The 15021-nt window shown below is 41.6% G+C and overlaps 2 protein-coding genes across 5 annotated transcripts in view; one reads left to right on the top strand and one right to left on the bottom strand.

Moving 5' to 3' along the window:
- Positions 1-195: 195 nt before the first annotated feature.
- Positions 196-9349, bottom strand: BBOF1 (basal body orientation factor 1). The gene is made up of 10 exons (XM_035539253.2): positions 9065-9349; positions 8058-8123; positions 7151-7294; positions 6165-6245; positions 5709-5779; positions 5160-5304; positions 4242-4741; positions 2770-2874; positions 1049-1117; positions 196-492 (listed from the first exon to the last, which is right to left on the bottom strand). Exons 1-10 carry the CDS (start codon positions 9323-9325, stop codon positions 384-386), a joined length of 1551 nt encoding a protein of 516 aa, XP_035395146.1. The 5' UTR covers positions 9326-9349; the 3' UTR covers positions 196-383.
- Positions 9300-15021, top strand: part of ENTPD5 (ectonucleoside triphosphate diphosphohydrolase 5 (inactive)) — a 24023-nt gene continuing 18301 nt past the window's right edge. The window contains exons 1-4 of one of the 4 annotated variants that reach the window (XM_035540155.2): positions 9380-9449; positions 10223-10344; positions 13230-13507; positions 14587-14666. In XM_035540155.2, coding sequence (XP_035396048.1) covers positions 13246-13507; positions 14587-14666 — 342 coding nt within the window. In that variant the 5' untranslated portion in view covers positions 9380-9449; positions 10223-10344; positions 13230-13245. Of the gene's footprint in view, positions 9450-10165; positions 10345-13229; positions 13508-14586; positions 14667-15021 lie in introns of those variants that run through there. The other 3 variants (XM_050711361.1, XM_035540154.2, XR_004777669.2) reach the window with 3 other exon arrangements.

Genomic DNA, 15021 nt, shown 5'->3' with positions numbered 1-15021 from the left:
AAGGAATGTCTTGTTTCTATTTCCACGTACTTACCACTTGATCACAAAAGCTCTTAAACTTCATATACATAACTTTATTGCTAACTGAAAAAGTATCTCAGTCAAATTACAGCAACACCTACACAGAGTTCTGACCACTTTAGTGCTATGTATAGGGTCATCCTAGCTCCTGGCTTTTGAAAGAATAAGATCTTTATTTTAAGGAGGAGGAAAATTGTTGTATTTCAGATGAATTTTAAATCTGTGGTCAAAGCAACAGCATTAACAGATGGAAGATTTAGAATTGCAGCTTTGCTCACAAGATGACTTCCACAATGAAAAGTGCAGATGAGTCAGTAATTGCTGTGGATGTTGTTCTTGTTCACGTAAAGTGTACAGCTGCCTTACTCTGTTAACATCTGAATATGTGGAAGGATTACTGCAGAAGATGACGACTCTGATAATTCAGCTTGCTGCGTAACAAATATTAGGTTGGAAGAAATATTTTCTGTGCTGCAAAGGTAAAATGTTCAAGGTAAATCACCATTAACACATTGCCATCCTTTCATACACCAGGGAAATGAATATTAAATAATAGCCTCTAATACTGTCTACAGTCATTCACTTTCAAATCACCTTCATTCTTCTTCCTAATCAGCGTTGCTATTCTGACTTTTCTGTTGCCTTACTAAAACACACTCTCTCTTTCCTTTAGAAATTCTAAAATCCATCTTCTATAACAACATCAGTCTTTATCACGAAGCTTACCTGCTGTCTGAAGAATCGCAGGAGTATCCCTGCGTTTTCCCCACACCTGTGTTCTAGAAATTTGTAGGAGCCTTTCACTTGCGTGCAAATATCTTTTCTGATTATCTGCATTTCCAACATTTTTAAATCAGATTATTTTAAATGTACTAGAAATACAACTTGTATCTGCCTTTTAGTTAATGAAAGGCCTTTTTAGATCAAGCTGCAGATGCTCACTGATGATGTACCTGCTTCATCTCCCTGCTGGTACAGCTTTCCACTGATGAGTTGTTAAATAGTATAGTATAATTTAGCATCTTACCCAACTTTACTTTCTTCTTTAGCATCAGCAGGAGCTGGAGCTGAAGTAGCCAGAACTCTGCTGTGTTTCCTGTAAGGAAGAAATGAACAAAGTTATGCTCATCTAAGGGTGATGTATGCTCAGCCAGGTTTCTAATCCACACCAAACTCCTGGTTTCCTACAACAAACAGCAAGCAAGAAATGCCAGGACACTTGAGCTATTGCAGTACACTCTCTGAAATCAGCACTATGAATTGAACACGAGTTCAGTTTGCTACTGAGTTCTGTATTTTATGGAAAAATCATTACAACTAAAAGTAAATGAGGAGCACTCAAGCAGAAATTGCATAGGCAGAGGTCAGTGCTGCTGTGCGCTGTTTCTGTCGTTTAGTTCACCTCTATCTTTACAAATACAGGGGTGACTATTGCTTGATATTAAGCAGAGGTCTAAATAATCCTTTCTATCAGTGTGAAGATATCAAAGACCGACCAAAATATTAGTTGATAGTCCATTTCCTTCCTGATTCCCAGTGGCCTGATTTATTCTTTTAATAGATACATCAGAACTGTGTGTAAATTTTTTTTAGAGGAAGAAAGGCTGTCAGCACATGTAGACAAATTATTGGTAAATAAATATCATGTTATGTTTCCAAATAACAGGTAATAACAACATGTGGAAGAAAACTTCTAACCTCTTATCCTAGAATATTATTAGAATAGTATCTCACTTAGAATGCACGCACAAAATATATTTTATAATAGAAATCTTTGAAATTAACAACAAAACAATTAATGGTTTTAATCATAAATCAAAATGAAGTATTTGTATCCCAGTCCTCAAGCATACCTACCATACAGCTTTACGTGTGTTTTTGTATGTTGGCAAATACTGATAAAAGGAGTTAAACTGGGACCATAAAAGCTAATGGATTAATCATTTAATTATACATTTCTTATTCCTGCTGTAAAAACTTTAACCAAATTTGTTAAACTCTATTAATGTAATAAAATTTAAATTTAATTTAAAAGATTTTAAAAGATAACATAGAGAAGATGATATTCCACCCTGTTTAGCTCTCGAACTATATAAAAATTTGTAACATTTTTTATTTTTCTGGGGGCACTCTTATGCATTCCATCAAAAATTCTGTTAACAGTTTATAATGTATTTAATGCAGTTTGACTTCTGAATTTCCAGTGTAAACCATATTTTAGACATCTTTTAAATCATGCTCCCAGGTTTCTTATGCTGACTGCAACCAGCCATATGGTAAGTACCCTTTCAATAATGTGGTTGTGGATATTTGTATTTTGTAATACTGGGCGGACTGCTTTATGGTTTTCTTATTAAAAGGAAATATATGCGGGGAGTGGTATTGTCACAACATGCATTATCTACTTGTCTGATAAAAATGGATAGGATTTCATTAATGACTGAACAAAATTAATCCCACTGCACTGAGCAAAAATAATTCTGTCTTCCTCAGTACTATCAAAAGTTTATTTCCACTTGCTTTTCTTTTGATACTACACACAAAGATCTAGCAGTATAGTCTGGTGCCTGTCCAAAATTTGTATAAATCACCTTTTTCGTAAGGCTACAGTATTTCACACCAAGCCACACAGCTAGACTCTTACGCTAGATGCAGAGCCTCCTGGAATCCCTTACTCTGGAGTTTATCAGCCAAGCTTTAGTAACAGGGAAAGCTCTGAACTCCCCTACTGAAGAAACGGAGTATTACCATGGATTTGCGCCATTCATTTTGGCAAAAAGTAATCTCAGAACACGTTCTTTTTGTTCCCATGTCAACTCACTGATATCCACTTTTTCAAACTGTACTTTATCCCTGAAAAACACAGAAAAGATCAATGCATTAGGAGAAGAGGCATATTTCTCATGGACTCTCTATGTGTAAAAAGGGCTTTAAACTCTATCATCTCTGCATTGCTCTTCTTCAGCTATTCATAGCATGTAAATTCAGAAAATAAATCAGTACTGTCTTTCCAACTTCTAAACATATGGCTCTCTAAACTAGGCATAAACATATTCATTTCAAGCACATTTCCCTTCCCTTGCTTCTTTCACTGTTCAAACATAAGAAGCTAAATATATATTCTCACTTCCAGTCGTGTCCCCCCCCCCTTTCTTTTCCCTACACGGGGATGTGTCCTGTAAATATTTTCACATCTGATTTTTGATTTCTCGGTGTTTCTTTTTTGTCATTTTTGAGATAAGGCAACCTGAATGGGGCATTCCAATTGATTACATGTCACCGAGTTAACCAATGGCTGATGAATACTAAGCTTTTTATTTGGGAGTAGTATAATTCTGATCTCTCACCAAAGATGGATGCAAACTGCAGCTATGCTGGACTTCAAGCTCTATGTCTTAAAATCTATAGATACTGCTGCAGTTTGTAGGTGCAGATTGCTGGCAGGTTAGATACCTGTAAAACTGGCCACTGTGGCATGTGTAGCCACAGTTTAAACTAAGGTGCACCCTAATGCAAATTCCGAGAGATTTACACTTATAAATCAGATTTTGGTTTATTAATTTTAAAATGTAATCCTGTCAATTGGTACTATACTGTATATGATCGTGGCTGTGATATGTCACTGTATATTTCATGTAACAGCTTAATTTTTAGATTAAGTGTGAAGCTTGAGGAAAACATCCTTTGAAATCACAATGCAAAGCAGAGGCTTCTGGCATACGGACAGCCTTGAATAAAGACTATTTGCCATCTACTGGTTGCTTCTGTTAAAATGATCAGCAGCACAGTAAAGGGCTCCTAAGATGTTAATTGTAATTTTTAGGCTCCAATGTTTTCAGGTCATCGGAGTGAATGAAAAGCAAAAGAGCAATGCCAGAAGAACAATGCCTACACAACCCCCAAAAAACAGAGATGCTACAATAATTATAGAAAAAAAGAAGCTACAGAAATGCATCTATACTGGAAATTCCACATGTAATTCCACAGCACATGGCAGAATATGAAAAGTACTCTTTTGAGCTTATCTTGAATTTCATCCACAGAAATAATGATCAAAAAGTGAGATTAGGTGCCCACAAAGTCATTACTAATTGACCTCATACAGTTATTCTCACTACAGCAGTCTCCACAAACATTCCAAATCTAGACAATATCATCACACGTTTCTTTTTTTTAAGGTGTGCTAGAAAGATAGAGATTGTTTTTTTATGTTAAAATACCAGTAGTATTTCTCTGCTTCCTCTAGGTCTCTATACACACTGTTTGTGCTGTTTATGTTGCCTTTGAATGTTTTGACTTTGGGAAATTCTTCGGTCCCTGCACATGCCTCCATCATTTTTCTGTAATAGGCAGCCCGTGCCTTTTCATAATAGTGCTTTCTACTGGCTATGATCTCCTGCTTCACATGTTCCAGAGCATCTAGGAAGAACCTTTCCACCTCGGTCCTCTCATTTAAGATATTCCGGGCTAGTTTCTTCACTCGATTCATCTCCTGGTCCTTCATTTCTAGTAATTGCTGCAGTTTCTTGATCTCCACCATGCTTGCCTGGTTTTCTATCTGTGCTTGATGCTGTGTTTTTTTAGTCTCTGTCTCAAATTCTGTGGTCATGTGAGATAAGGCCATCTCCAGTTTTTCCACTTTACACTGCAGATCTCTAATCTGTGCTTTCTGATGGTTGATCTGTAGGATCTTTTTTCGAATCAAACCCTCGCTGGTTTCCTAAAAGGGTAAGATGAAATTTTTTGGGCTTTTGTTTCACTCACACCAAATCTGGAGGTTTCCTTTTTCCCCAGCACTGACGATGTAGTAAAACATGCTGGCACCATCACACCAGAGAGAGAATACTTCTCTGGGGTCAGGTTTTTGTTTACAGGAGAAGCCAGATAAAGAAGGCTTGGCATGTAGTGTACACTACATAGAGACCTATTCTCAGTGGGCTATCGTAGGAAATCCTTCCTTATTTCTCCTCCGTAATTAAGAGAGAATAAGAGCTTTCTTCAGACAACTCTGAAACTCAATAGCTGCAGAGGGATCTGACTAGGGAGAAATTAGTCTCAGTACACTTACATCTATTTCCAGAACTTCAGGGACCCCTTCCTGGGGGGAAATGAAACAGAATTAAAACCAGAGCAGAAACCTTCTCCAGTAACAGAAGAGTTTTGTCCTCCTCTAACTTCTGTTTCGTTTTCTGCAATTCCATATTCTCTTTCAGATTGTAAGAGAAAGCACCATGAAGACGAATGTTCTCCTTAAACACCTGTCTCCCAGTGCTGTTCAGCTGCCTGGAAAAAGGGAAATAAAATCCAAGAGCTTTAATCACAACCTTTCGTGTTTTTTACATGAAAATCAACATTTCAGTGTCCTAATTTCAGAGTTAAGCTGTAAAATTCTCATGGGTCTGTACAAAGTTTTCTTAGGTTTATTACTAGTCCTACATTTGGACAGGGAGAATGAGAAAAAAGTAGTGTGATTGTGATTATTACCTCCAGACCTCCCCTAGACCCAGCAAGAGTTTTATAGTTTAAGTGCTGCCATCATCTTGACATTTAAAATAGAGCAAACAGCTTAGGTCATAACTGATTTTGCCTTTCAAAGGCCACACAGTAAGATGGGCAACTAGTTCTTTAAAACACACCACTAAAATGGGTTAGTAAAACAGAAAACATGAAAAGCAAGTGTTTCTTACAAAACAGCCTCACGCTGGGCAGTCTCTGTCATCATTACCAGCTTCTTCTCAGCATCTTCTTCCAGTCTTTTCTGAAAGGAAGAAAAGCCTGTTTAAATTTTGCACGAGAACTGTGGTACTGAAGTTAAAACCTAATACAATATAAATTCTAAAATCATCTCCAGTTTTCAGCTCATGCAACTTCTTGCTAAGAAAAAAGAAATAATAATAATTTGAATGAACTCCCAAGGGCACTGACATTCCTGACAGAATTGGAGAATAAGGCCTCTCTGGGATCCTGACATCCCATGTCCTTCCTTAAAAAGCACCTAGCCTCCAACCCAGTCGTCATACTTTTGTTGATGTAGGAATCTGTAAAATGCTGAGTAAAGAACTGTCAGAATTATAGAAGCCAGAGTAGTCAGTGGGAGAAATCATTTTGTTCTAATAAAAGTTTAATTGCCTGTCAGCCTTTACCTTCTCTTCAAGGAACCTCTTCTCCAGTCTCACAAGCGCTTCCTGATGTCTCCTGTCTGAGATCTTCATACTCTTTTTTAACTGTGATAAAAAATTAAATCTCTGTAATAATGGAAATTAATTTAAGCCTTATAACTAAGTGTATGCAATTCTTCAAGGAGGTACTTGGTAGTCTTTCCTGGCACTACTCAGTCTTCATCAAATCTTCACACAATCTCTAAAATTCACTTAATCTGACTTTTATTACTGTTTTGCTTCCTCTTCAAAGCTCACCTTTGCCTGTATTTTCACATCACTGACAGTCATTCACACATGCTTCATCACTCTGTTTAATGCTTGGTTTTAGAAATCTACTTTACCTTGTCTACTCATTCAGTCATCAAGCTCATTCAAAATCCAACACCTCAAGCATCCTTTGAAAAATGCATGACTAACTGTAGTTAGTGTCTTAGCTTAAAAGCAGATATATATTAATAATCTAAATGCTGTTGAGCAAGCATTTGTTTTGTTTCCAAGACACTTCTTGTAGTTGAAAAAAAACTCAGGCAAGCTGAATCACTGAGACACTTACGTTGCTTGAGGCACCTTTTTCATGCCATCACCCAGCTGAGATGCTTTTTATCAAAGCTGAAACATTTTACAGTTAATACCACTATTTAAAAAGCATATTATAGATCCAAAGTGTGTACCAAATGCTCTAGTCCATCCATGTTTGTATGATTCTATGTAAATTTTGTTTAAAATAAATAAAAATGTAAAAACAAACCTACAGCATTGGCCCATTACAGAAGTGAGTTCTGGCTACAGAACTTGCATTTTATAAACCTTGTGCTTTTGCTCAGGCTATGTAAACTGTGCTTAAAGGAAAAAAAAACAGTAGGTCAGCCATGTCTTTTCTCCTCCACTCCCAAACTCTGGGTTGCCATGCAGACAGAAAGGCTGCTTTTTAATTAAGTATTGCAAACCTGCGTTTATGACAAACTTACATCTTCCAGTTCTTTCTCCATAGCCGCTCTCTCCCTGCGAAATTCCTTTATTAATTTCAGTTCTGATTGAATTTGGCCAATTTCTCCAACTTTTTTATGAAATTTCTCTTCCAGTTCTTTTATTTGTTGGGCATAATCGTCTGCCTGCAAATTGGAAATAATAAGAAGTAAGCAAAATGAGGGAAGTTAATCACTAAATATTGTCATATAAAACACAGAGCACACAGGACTGAACGTCTGAAATTACACTGAGCTGCAGTGTTTTAAAAACAACAAGGAATTCAGCATTAGAAGAAATGCTGCAAACTCAATAAAAGCTACTCTCCAATGAAATAAAAAAACTAGAAATGAATGGTTACTTTAAAGCAACATCTATAACATTGTTTATATCCTATTTTGCTCTTTATAATCTAAGGATGGGAGACAGTTCCTTGTGGAGTCTTCTTCATGGGTTATTATACTGGCTTGAAGTGGATATGAGCACAGGTCTGTTACTTATTTAAGACAGATTAACAAATAATAATTTTCTTTGTTCTTTTTAAGATTTTTTGGTTCAATAGCAATGAATGAAGGATAACTATAAAAGAATTCAAATTAGTTATTGGTTAGCTTAGCTTAGTAAAAATGAAATATTTGTGCTGTCCCTCTGGCCTCACCATTACCCAGCTGGTTCCTATTACTATTTCAGATGCTATAAAATATTCCTACTATTATCTGAAATAATACTAGAGAGTCATGGGATAACTCCCACATCAGCACTGTTTTTTCAAGTTCTTTTTTCATGCACAATTCTTGTACCAAAACCTGCAACAGTTTGCTGTCCTATCTTGTTCCTCACGCTAAATCAAAACTACTGTTCAGCCTGCCCAGAGGATCCCACTGTTCTGAGGATAAAAAGCTCATTCACCAGTTTCTTGTTCTCTTCTTGTGCTTGCTGTTTCAAATCAACCAGCTCCTTCTTCAGTTTCTCGATCTGTGAAAACAGAAATTAAGAAACAATAACTGGGGGGAGGGTGGGGGAGAGAGAACAGTAACCTAGTTGTATTCTTCTCTTCAAACTTAAATTATGAGAAGACGCCAGAAAGTAAAGAAGGTCCCTCACTTGCAGCGTTCAGACCAATTAAACCACCTTTAAAACTGGGGAGTGAAACAACCACTCGTGATTTGTGTTAAGCATGGGAGATAATGCAAGCCTAAACTGTAAAAATACCTGTAGTAGATATGAAGAGATCTGCAAGTCTAATAAAGAATTAAAACTATCCGGACAAAGGATTTTCTTCCATATCATTTTGGATAGTGGTACAGTATTAAGAGAAGCAGTTCAGAAAAGGGGAAAAAAGATAGACAGAAAATATCAGGAAACTGGAAAAGGGATTGAGTAAGGGCTTCCATGATGGATGCAGGAAGAAAGAAAACCATGGACTGTGAGCAAGAATATCGTTTCCTGTCACTGAATCCCACCAACGTCTTGGGGATCAGAGATTTGTGTCTTCTTATTCAATACACAGGGCATTTAAATAAAATTTAACAGGGCATTTAAAATAAATATTTATTTTCAGTTTCTTATTATAACTGAAGAAAGGGTTTGCTCTTTTTTGCTTGGTACTTGGCTTTAGAAAAGCAGACACGGGATTCAAGTGCAACAGCCTGCGATAGAGGTCACCAGTGTAGCGCTTATTTTTTCACTGCACTCTGAGCAGATTTGGGGTTTATGTCCTCTAAGCCCTTTTTTTTAAACCTTTTTGGGTTTTATTTCCTCTAAGCCCTCCTCCAGGAGGCTGAAGACGGCAGGAGCCCCTCAGCTGCCTCTTCCTCAAGCCGCGGGAGCGCTTCAGCCTCTCCTCACAGCTTTACGCGCCCGGTGCCCGGGGCCTGAGCGGGCAGGGCCCCGCCGAGGGGCTCGCCCTCCCGCACCTCCTGCGCCTCCTCCTGGCCCTGCCTGGCCAGGCCGCCCTGCGCGGCCATCGCCTCCTTCTCCAGGCGCCGCTGCCGCCACAGCAGCTCCGCGTTGCTCCCGGCCAGCAGGCGGGACGCCTCGGCGGCCGCCAGCCAAACCTCCCACGGCAACGCCTCAGCGGCGGCCGCCTCCTCCTCTTCCCGCTCCCCGGCCGCCACAGCCGAGGCTCGGGGGCAGGACGAGCCGCTTGGGCTCGGCGCCGGCCGCCCGGCCGCCATCTTGACTCCTACCCCCGCGGCCTCGTTGCCGCGGCGACCGGCCCGTGACGCCCTACTCGCGCGACGGCGTGACGCGCGCGCCGCCGCCGGCGGGATGTGGCGCCGCCGGCGCCCCGGGCGAGCGGTGAGCCCCCGGCAGGGCGGGGGGGGGGGGGGGGGGGAGAGTGACAGTGCCGCGTTGCCACGGCAACCGCGCCCGCTCCCAACGGCCCGGGGCGGGCAGGTAACGGCGGGCGGCTGCCGCTGGCTGGCGGGGGGAGCCCGTGCCCCCGGTACTGCCCTGCCCTGCCCTGCCCTCAGGGGACTCGTCCCCGCTGCGGGGTGCTGCAGGGAGGGGGGGAGCCGGCATCGTTACCGGGGTGGGGTGTGGTGGCCGCACCGGGTCGCGGCGTGCGGTCCTGAGGTGGTTTGTTAGTGTTACGGCACCGCTGTCGCTTCTCTTGGTTAAGGAGCTTGGGTTTAGGCGTCTTGCCTCCTGTTCGTGCTGGCAGTCTTGTCGCTGTGTAGCACCCGAGCATTTGGGGATCTTTAAAGCCCCACGTCTTTACACGGGCAGCGCTTTAACTTCGCCGTGTAGTCTCTGAAGTCGCTGACAGGCACACACCTGTGTGTGCTGGCGATGAGCGTTATTAACCGTGTAACCCCTAACGCGTCTACCTGGCGCCGCCGGACTCCCGTCAGCGCTGTCCCCCCGCTGGCTGTGTAAATGTTTTACCACCCCGCCGCGCTCGGTTAACTTTCAACTTCTTGAAACGCGCCCCGTGCACCTACCGGAGCGTGTTTCGCTGCCGGTGTTGAGTAACGATAAGCTCAAGTTCGTGTAAAGCAATTTGCCTGCAGTTTTATGTGCCTCCGTGCCCTCCCGATCTGCCTGATAACGCAGTCCGCCCCTCCTAGCTGAAAGCCAAGGCGAAGAGAAGAGGGGCAGGCGCAGCGTCCGCAGCCTCGGCGCTCCGAAGCGGTTCTCAATAGGATCTCTCTGAACAGGAGTAGCTGTTGCTGCCTTCGTCCAGCTCCAGGTGCGCGCCTAACGTATTTACTGCTGACAGGGATTATTACTGCTCCTCGATATGGGCGGCAATCAGAGCCTGTTGGTGGTAATCCATCTGTTTTACCCACTGAGCTGTTTGCTGGTATTAATGAACTTGCCCTCATATCACTGTTAGCCTGTATTCTCCTCTCTGTTCCTCATTTCATCCTTCCTGTTGTATTCTGATAGCGGCTAGGATTTTATATTTTTTTGAGAGAAACTTTCTTGGAAATAGTACTCTTCTTTCTCAGTAACTAATCTCTACCTCTTCTCTACCTCCACCCTAAATTTTTTCCTCTGTTCTTTCTTCTGACCTTCTCTTTTCACATTTTCCATTGCCATTTCTGTTGTGCTCTGCCCAGTTCCCTCTGCCGTCCCTGACTTCTTACTCTCCTTTTCTACACCTGTGCTTCTTGTGGGCACTGGTTTGCTAATGCTCTTTAGTAAGTGGCCTGAAACTCTCATCAAAGAGGCCCAATGTACTTTTTTCATTCTTAATGAGAGAGGGGACCTTAAGGTTTGTTTTGTTTGTTTGTTTGTTTTTGTTATTGTTGTTTGCTGTTTTTGTACTTGGGTGGATAAAGGTGGAAAGAAAGATGAATTCAGGGGAGAAGTAGAGAATGGGAAGTGTGAAATGGTGGTGGATGGCTGAGAAGGGATACAGAAGTTAATTTTAGTGAATTTAGAGTTTAGGGAGACTAAGACTTATCTGTTAGGATATCTGGCAAGAAAAGCTTGTGTTAATGATGGCAGTTGGTTGGATATTTTCGGATCAACCGAGATTGTGAGGCTTATGTAAGTGTCACATGTGCTGTCTGTAACAAGACTCTGGAGTTTGTTCTTAAGGCAGGTGCTCAGGTTTTATTTGTGATTGTTCAGTAAACAAAATACTTACATTGCATAACAACAACTCTTCTGACCAGCTAAGGTAGTACTCATTCACGCAGCTTCATGTTCTGTTAAGTGATGCAGCTTCTTGGATTTTCAGCAGACCTCCTTACCGTGATGTAGCAAATGTGGGTAATTCCAGCTGCGTCGTAGTCAAATCCCTAGCTATGAAGCTGCCAGACAGCTCAGCACTTTCCATGAACTCTGTTCAGGACAGCAGTTAAAGTTTTTACAGGTTGGAACTAGCTTCTTAGTTATTACTGCATAAAATGCAAATGCTTTAGAAACTATGACCAGTTGCAGTTGATGGCCAGGGCTGCTGCACGTTTGTGGAATGACAAAATCACTTCTCACAATGTGTGTGTAAGGCAGAGTGGATCGAGAGTCAGTGCTCCTGCACATGCCTCTATGCCTCTGCTAGGAAAGGGAGGACTCAACCAAAGGTCACAGAAGATAAGCAAGGTTACCCTTCTGCAACGGGCTGGGCGTTTTCTTTGCTCCAGAGATAGCTGAACGCTTGACTGAGTTAGAAAGGCACTCACAGAATGACCCAGTGTGGCGTGTTTAGTGAGAATGGGTAAAAGTTAATCTCATTTTGCTGTAATTAGGGACAAAGGCGAAGGGTTGAAATAATGGAAGTTGTATAAGGGCTCACTTGGGAGGGAAGGGTAAGTGAAGTTCTCTGGGCATGGGTGAAAGGTGTATGGAAACAGAGGTTACATAAAATTCACATAGAAAGGAAAGGAGAGAGGTTAGGATTAGGAATGGATAATTACACGATAGAGGTTGGAAAGAAAGATGTTGAGAGAATGAACATAGTGGGGCCGAACAGATCACTAAAAGATAATTGAATGTTAGGACTAGAAGCAGATGAACAGGCTTACGAGGTAGAATATTCAGCACTGTGGGCAAGTGGAGGGGTAAGCCCGTGTCTGATGGGCTGTTTGCACCCTCTGTGTGCTGAACGCCCTGGGTGGATGTCAGTGCAGGTGATATGGCACAAGGTGGGGCATCTGGCCATATGCTCATTTCTGCAGCTAATATGCAAACCCCCCTGTTTAACTGGGTGAATGATGAGCCCTATCGTTTTTGTGCCCATGTCTTTCCTTTGTTAGCATTTCGTAGTAAAAGTATATGCAAAGAGTTGCATGTTAACAGAAAGGAGGAATAGTTGTTGTATCTGGATATCCAGTACTGTGTCATGCACCTTACTAGAAGCTGATGTTAGAAGCTATCTAAGTAACCTGAGTGTTCAGGGCAACTGGTCCAGGCATCAGAGTGAGTTAGGTTGTTGTTTTCTAATTCTGAGAATGAAAACTGTGTCAGAAGAAAACAATGAATAAACAAAATGAAGGCAGAAATGAGAAGTGTGAAAAATACTGAGATGCAGAGCCGAGGCGCTCATCACAGATCAGTCCCTCTTGTGCAGCACAGGCTTTTCCTGGGCACCAGGATGCTGCTGGAAGGATATGCTCTCGCTCCATGCGCTGATCTCTCCCAGCAGCTGTTCATAGCCTGAGATGAAATTCTCTTTGTTTGTCTGAATAACACTTGTGTTCTGCCACGGCGTCTCATGCGTGTAAATATTAGGGCAAAGGGGTTCTGCCCTGAGCTTTTCTTTCATGATACTTCTGTTCAGATAACGTTTGGGCTTTTGGGAGTTTCTGGGGGCTGTAAATATTAAGGACCTTCAAGCCAAGTTAAAAAATTGTATAAGTAAAGTGAGAACTAGAAATACGAGGTGGGAGGATTACTTTGACTCTTCTGCATTTGGGAAGTGGAGAAACCTTTTCTCTGAAAGAACAAATCACTTGCATGCAATTGTAGCACCAAAATACAGTAAGTAACATCTGTTGGATGAAGTGCTGAAAAGCATTTTTCTTTCCAAAGGGCAAAACATATGTGTACAGACAGAACTTTTTCTACAGACTTTGTTAGGAGAGGGCTCTTGGTAATTTTTGTTCCTTTTTTTTTTTTTCTTTACAGGAACTACTCCAGCTCTATGATTGCTGATCCATGCTTGACTGCCTCAAGTGGATCTGGCAGGATGGCATCTTCCAGACTCTCCATCCTTCTAGCACTGGTGTTTTCTTCTTTTTCCTTTGTTCTTTCCCATTCAAACAGAGTGATGTGGTTCCAGGATCTCTTTCCACCTAATGTGTGCCCTATAAATGCAAAGGCCAACACTTTTTATGGCATAATGTTTGACGCAGGAAGCACTGGAACACGGATTCATATTTACACCTTTGTGCAGAAGAGCCCAGGTAAGACCCTCTGTCAGTCTGCACCTTGAATTATATCAAGGAGTACTTAAATTTTACATATTTGTATACGTCATATTTTATAGCAAATTAAAATCATTAAATTAAAGAGCTATAACCACCAAGGGTGCAGAGGTACTCGAGCTGGCTGCACGTGTAGCAGCCCTCAAGAGGGTGAATTAGCTTGGGGACAGTGAGTCAGCGAATTTGCAGTGGTTAAAGGCTAGTGGTGAGACTGCCAACGAGCCCTTCAGGGCCACACGTAGTACCTGTGTGGCTTCACATGAGTTCAGTGTTAGCTGGGAAGGGCTGGTACAATGTCCAGCTCTCAGGGACTCACCCTGACTTGTCGTACACAATACTCGGGGATAGCTTTTAGACCCAAGCTGCTCTGGGAGCAATGGTCACGTTTGTTTGGCTTTGCAGCCAAATGCCTGAGGCCAATCAGCTCTGTTCAGCTGTCCCTGTGTTTGTGAGCTGGATTAATCACTTCAGGACAGTCAGGAGCTGACTGTATGTGCCTTAATAAGAATTAATATTTCGCAATTAGCTTGGAGACGGAACGGGAAAGAAATTTCATTAGGATTAGGCAATAGTCATACTACATTGCTATAATTTCTGGTTCGCAAATGCAAAACGAACATACTTACCAGAGAATTATAGAATGGTTTAGAAGGGACCTTAGAAGACCATCTAGTTCCAACCCCCCTGCCACAGGCAGGACACCTTCCACTAGACCGGGTTACTCAAAGCCCCATCCAGCCTGGCCTTAAACACTTCCAGGGATGGGGCATTCACAATTTCTCTGGGCAACATTCTAATTAGAACAATGTGTTAACATAGAATTATAACTTCTAATTATAACAATGTGTTCATAATAAATTGTTCGTGAATGTGGAAGATGTAAGGGTAGCGTTCTGTTAGATATGTTTGTGAAATGAAGGAGCAGTGTTTGTTTTGGGAAGGAAATAGTATTTGCAAAGGGAAATCAAGGATAGTCACTTTACCAATGTTGAAGACAACCAAGCTAAAGAAAAAGATTTGAGTTGTTGACTGCTTTGTGTAATGTTTCATTTGTGCAGAAAACCTTCCAGAGCTGGAAGGAGAGATCTTTGAGTCTGTGAAGCCAGGCCTTTCTGCCTATGCTGATCAGCCTGAAAAGGTAAGGCTCTCCCTCAATCCCTGTGAGCTGATCTTGCTTCTACTAACGTCAGCTGGACTCTATCAAGCAGTTCAAATACTGCTAATTGTAATTGCTGGGAGTCAAGAAAAAGTGTAAAGGTCTCTCTGCTGTCTCTCTAAATCTATTGCTCTACTTCTGTGAATTAATTCTTAAACAGTGAAATGGGAGCTGTTACTTTACATATTTCATCAGTGGAATGATGGCTTGCTTAATTGCTTAAATGCTAGATCTAACTAGACTGTATGCCTTTGAGAATTTCAAAGAGATAGTTATTTTTGGTTCTAGCAGCATCCATTTTCAGTATTTATTTCCCCTATAGCTACCCCAAATACAA

Source organism: Cygnus atratus, chromosome 5, assembly GCF_013377495.2.
Source record: "Cygnus atratus isolate AKBS03 ecotype Queensland, Australia chromosome 5, CAtr_DNAZoo_HiC_assembly, whole genome shotgun sequence".
Taxonomy (NCBI): domain Eukaryota; kingdom Metazoa; phylum Chordata; class Aves; order Anseriformes; family Anatidae; genus Cygnus; species Cygnus atratus.
Note: the sequence above shows the minus strand (reverse complement) of the source record. Positions and strands in the feature narration are given on the sequence as shown.

Excerpts from the sequence above, each read along its gene's own strand:
- BBOF1 (XM_035539253.2), bottom strand. The coding sequence starts at position 9,325 with ATGGCGGCCGGGCGGCCGGCGCCGAGCCCAAGCGGCTCGTCCTGCCCC. Across the intron at positions 8,124-9,064 it reads GCCAGGAGGAGGCGCAGGAG|ATCGAGAAACTGAAGAAGGA; the intron begins GTGCGGGAGGGC and ends CTGTTTTCACAG. Across the intron at positions 4,742-5,159 it reads CTCTTCTGTTACTGGAGAAG|GAAACCAGCGAGGGTTTGAT; the intron begins GTTTCTGCTCTG and ends TTACCCTTTTAG.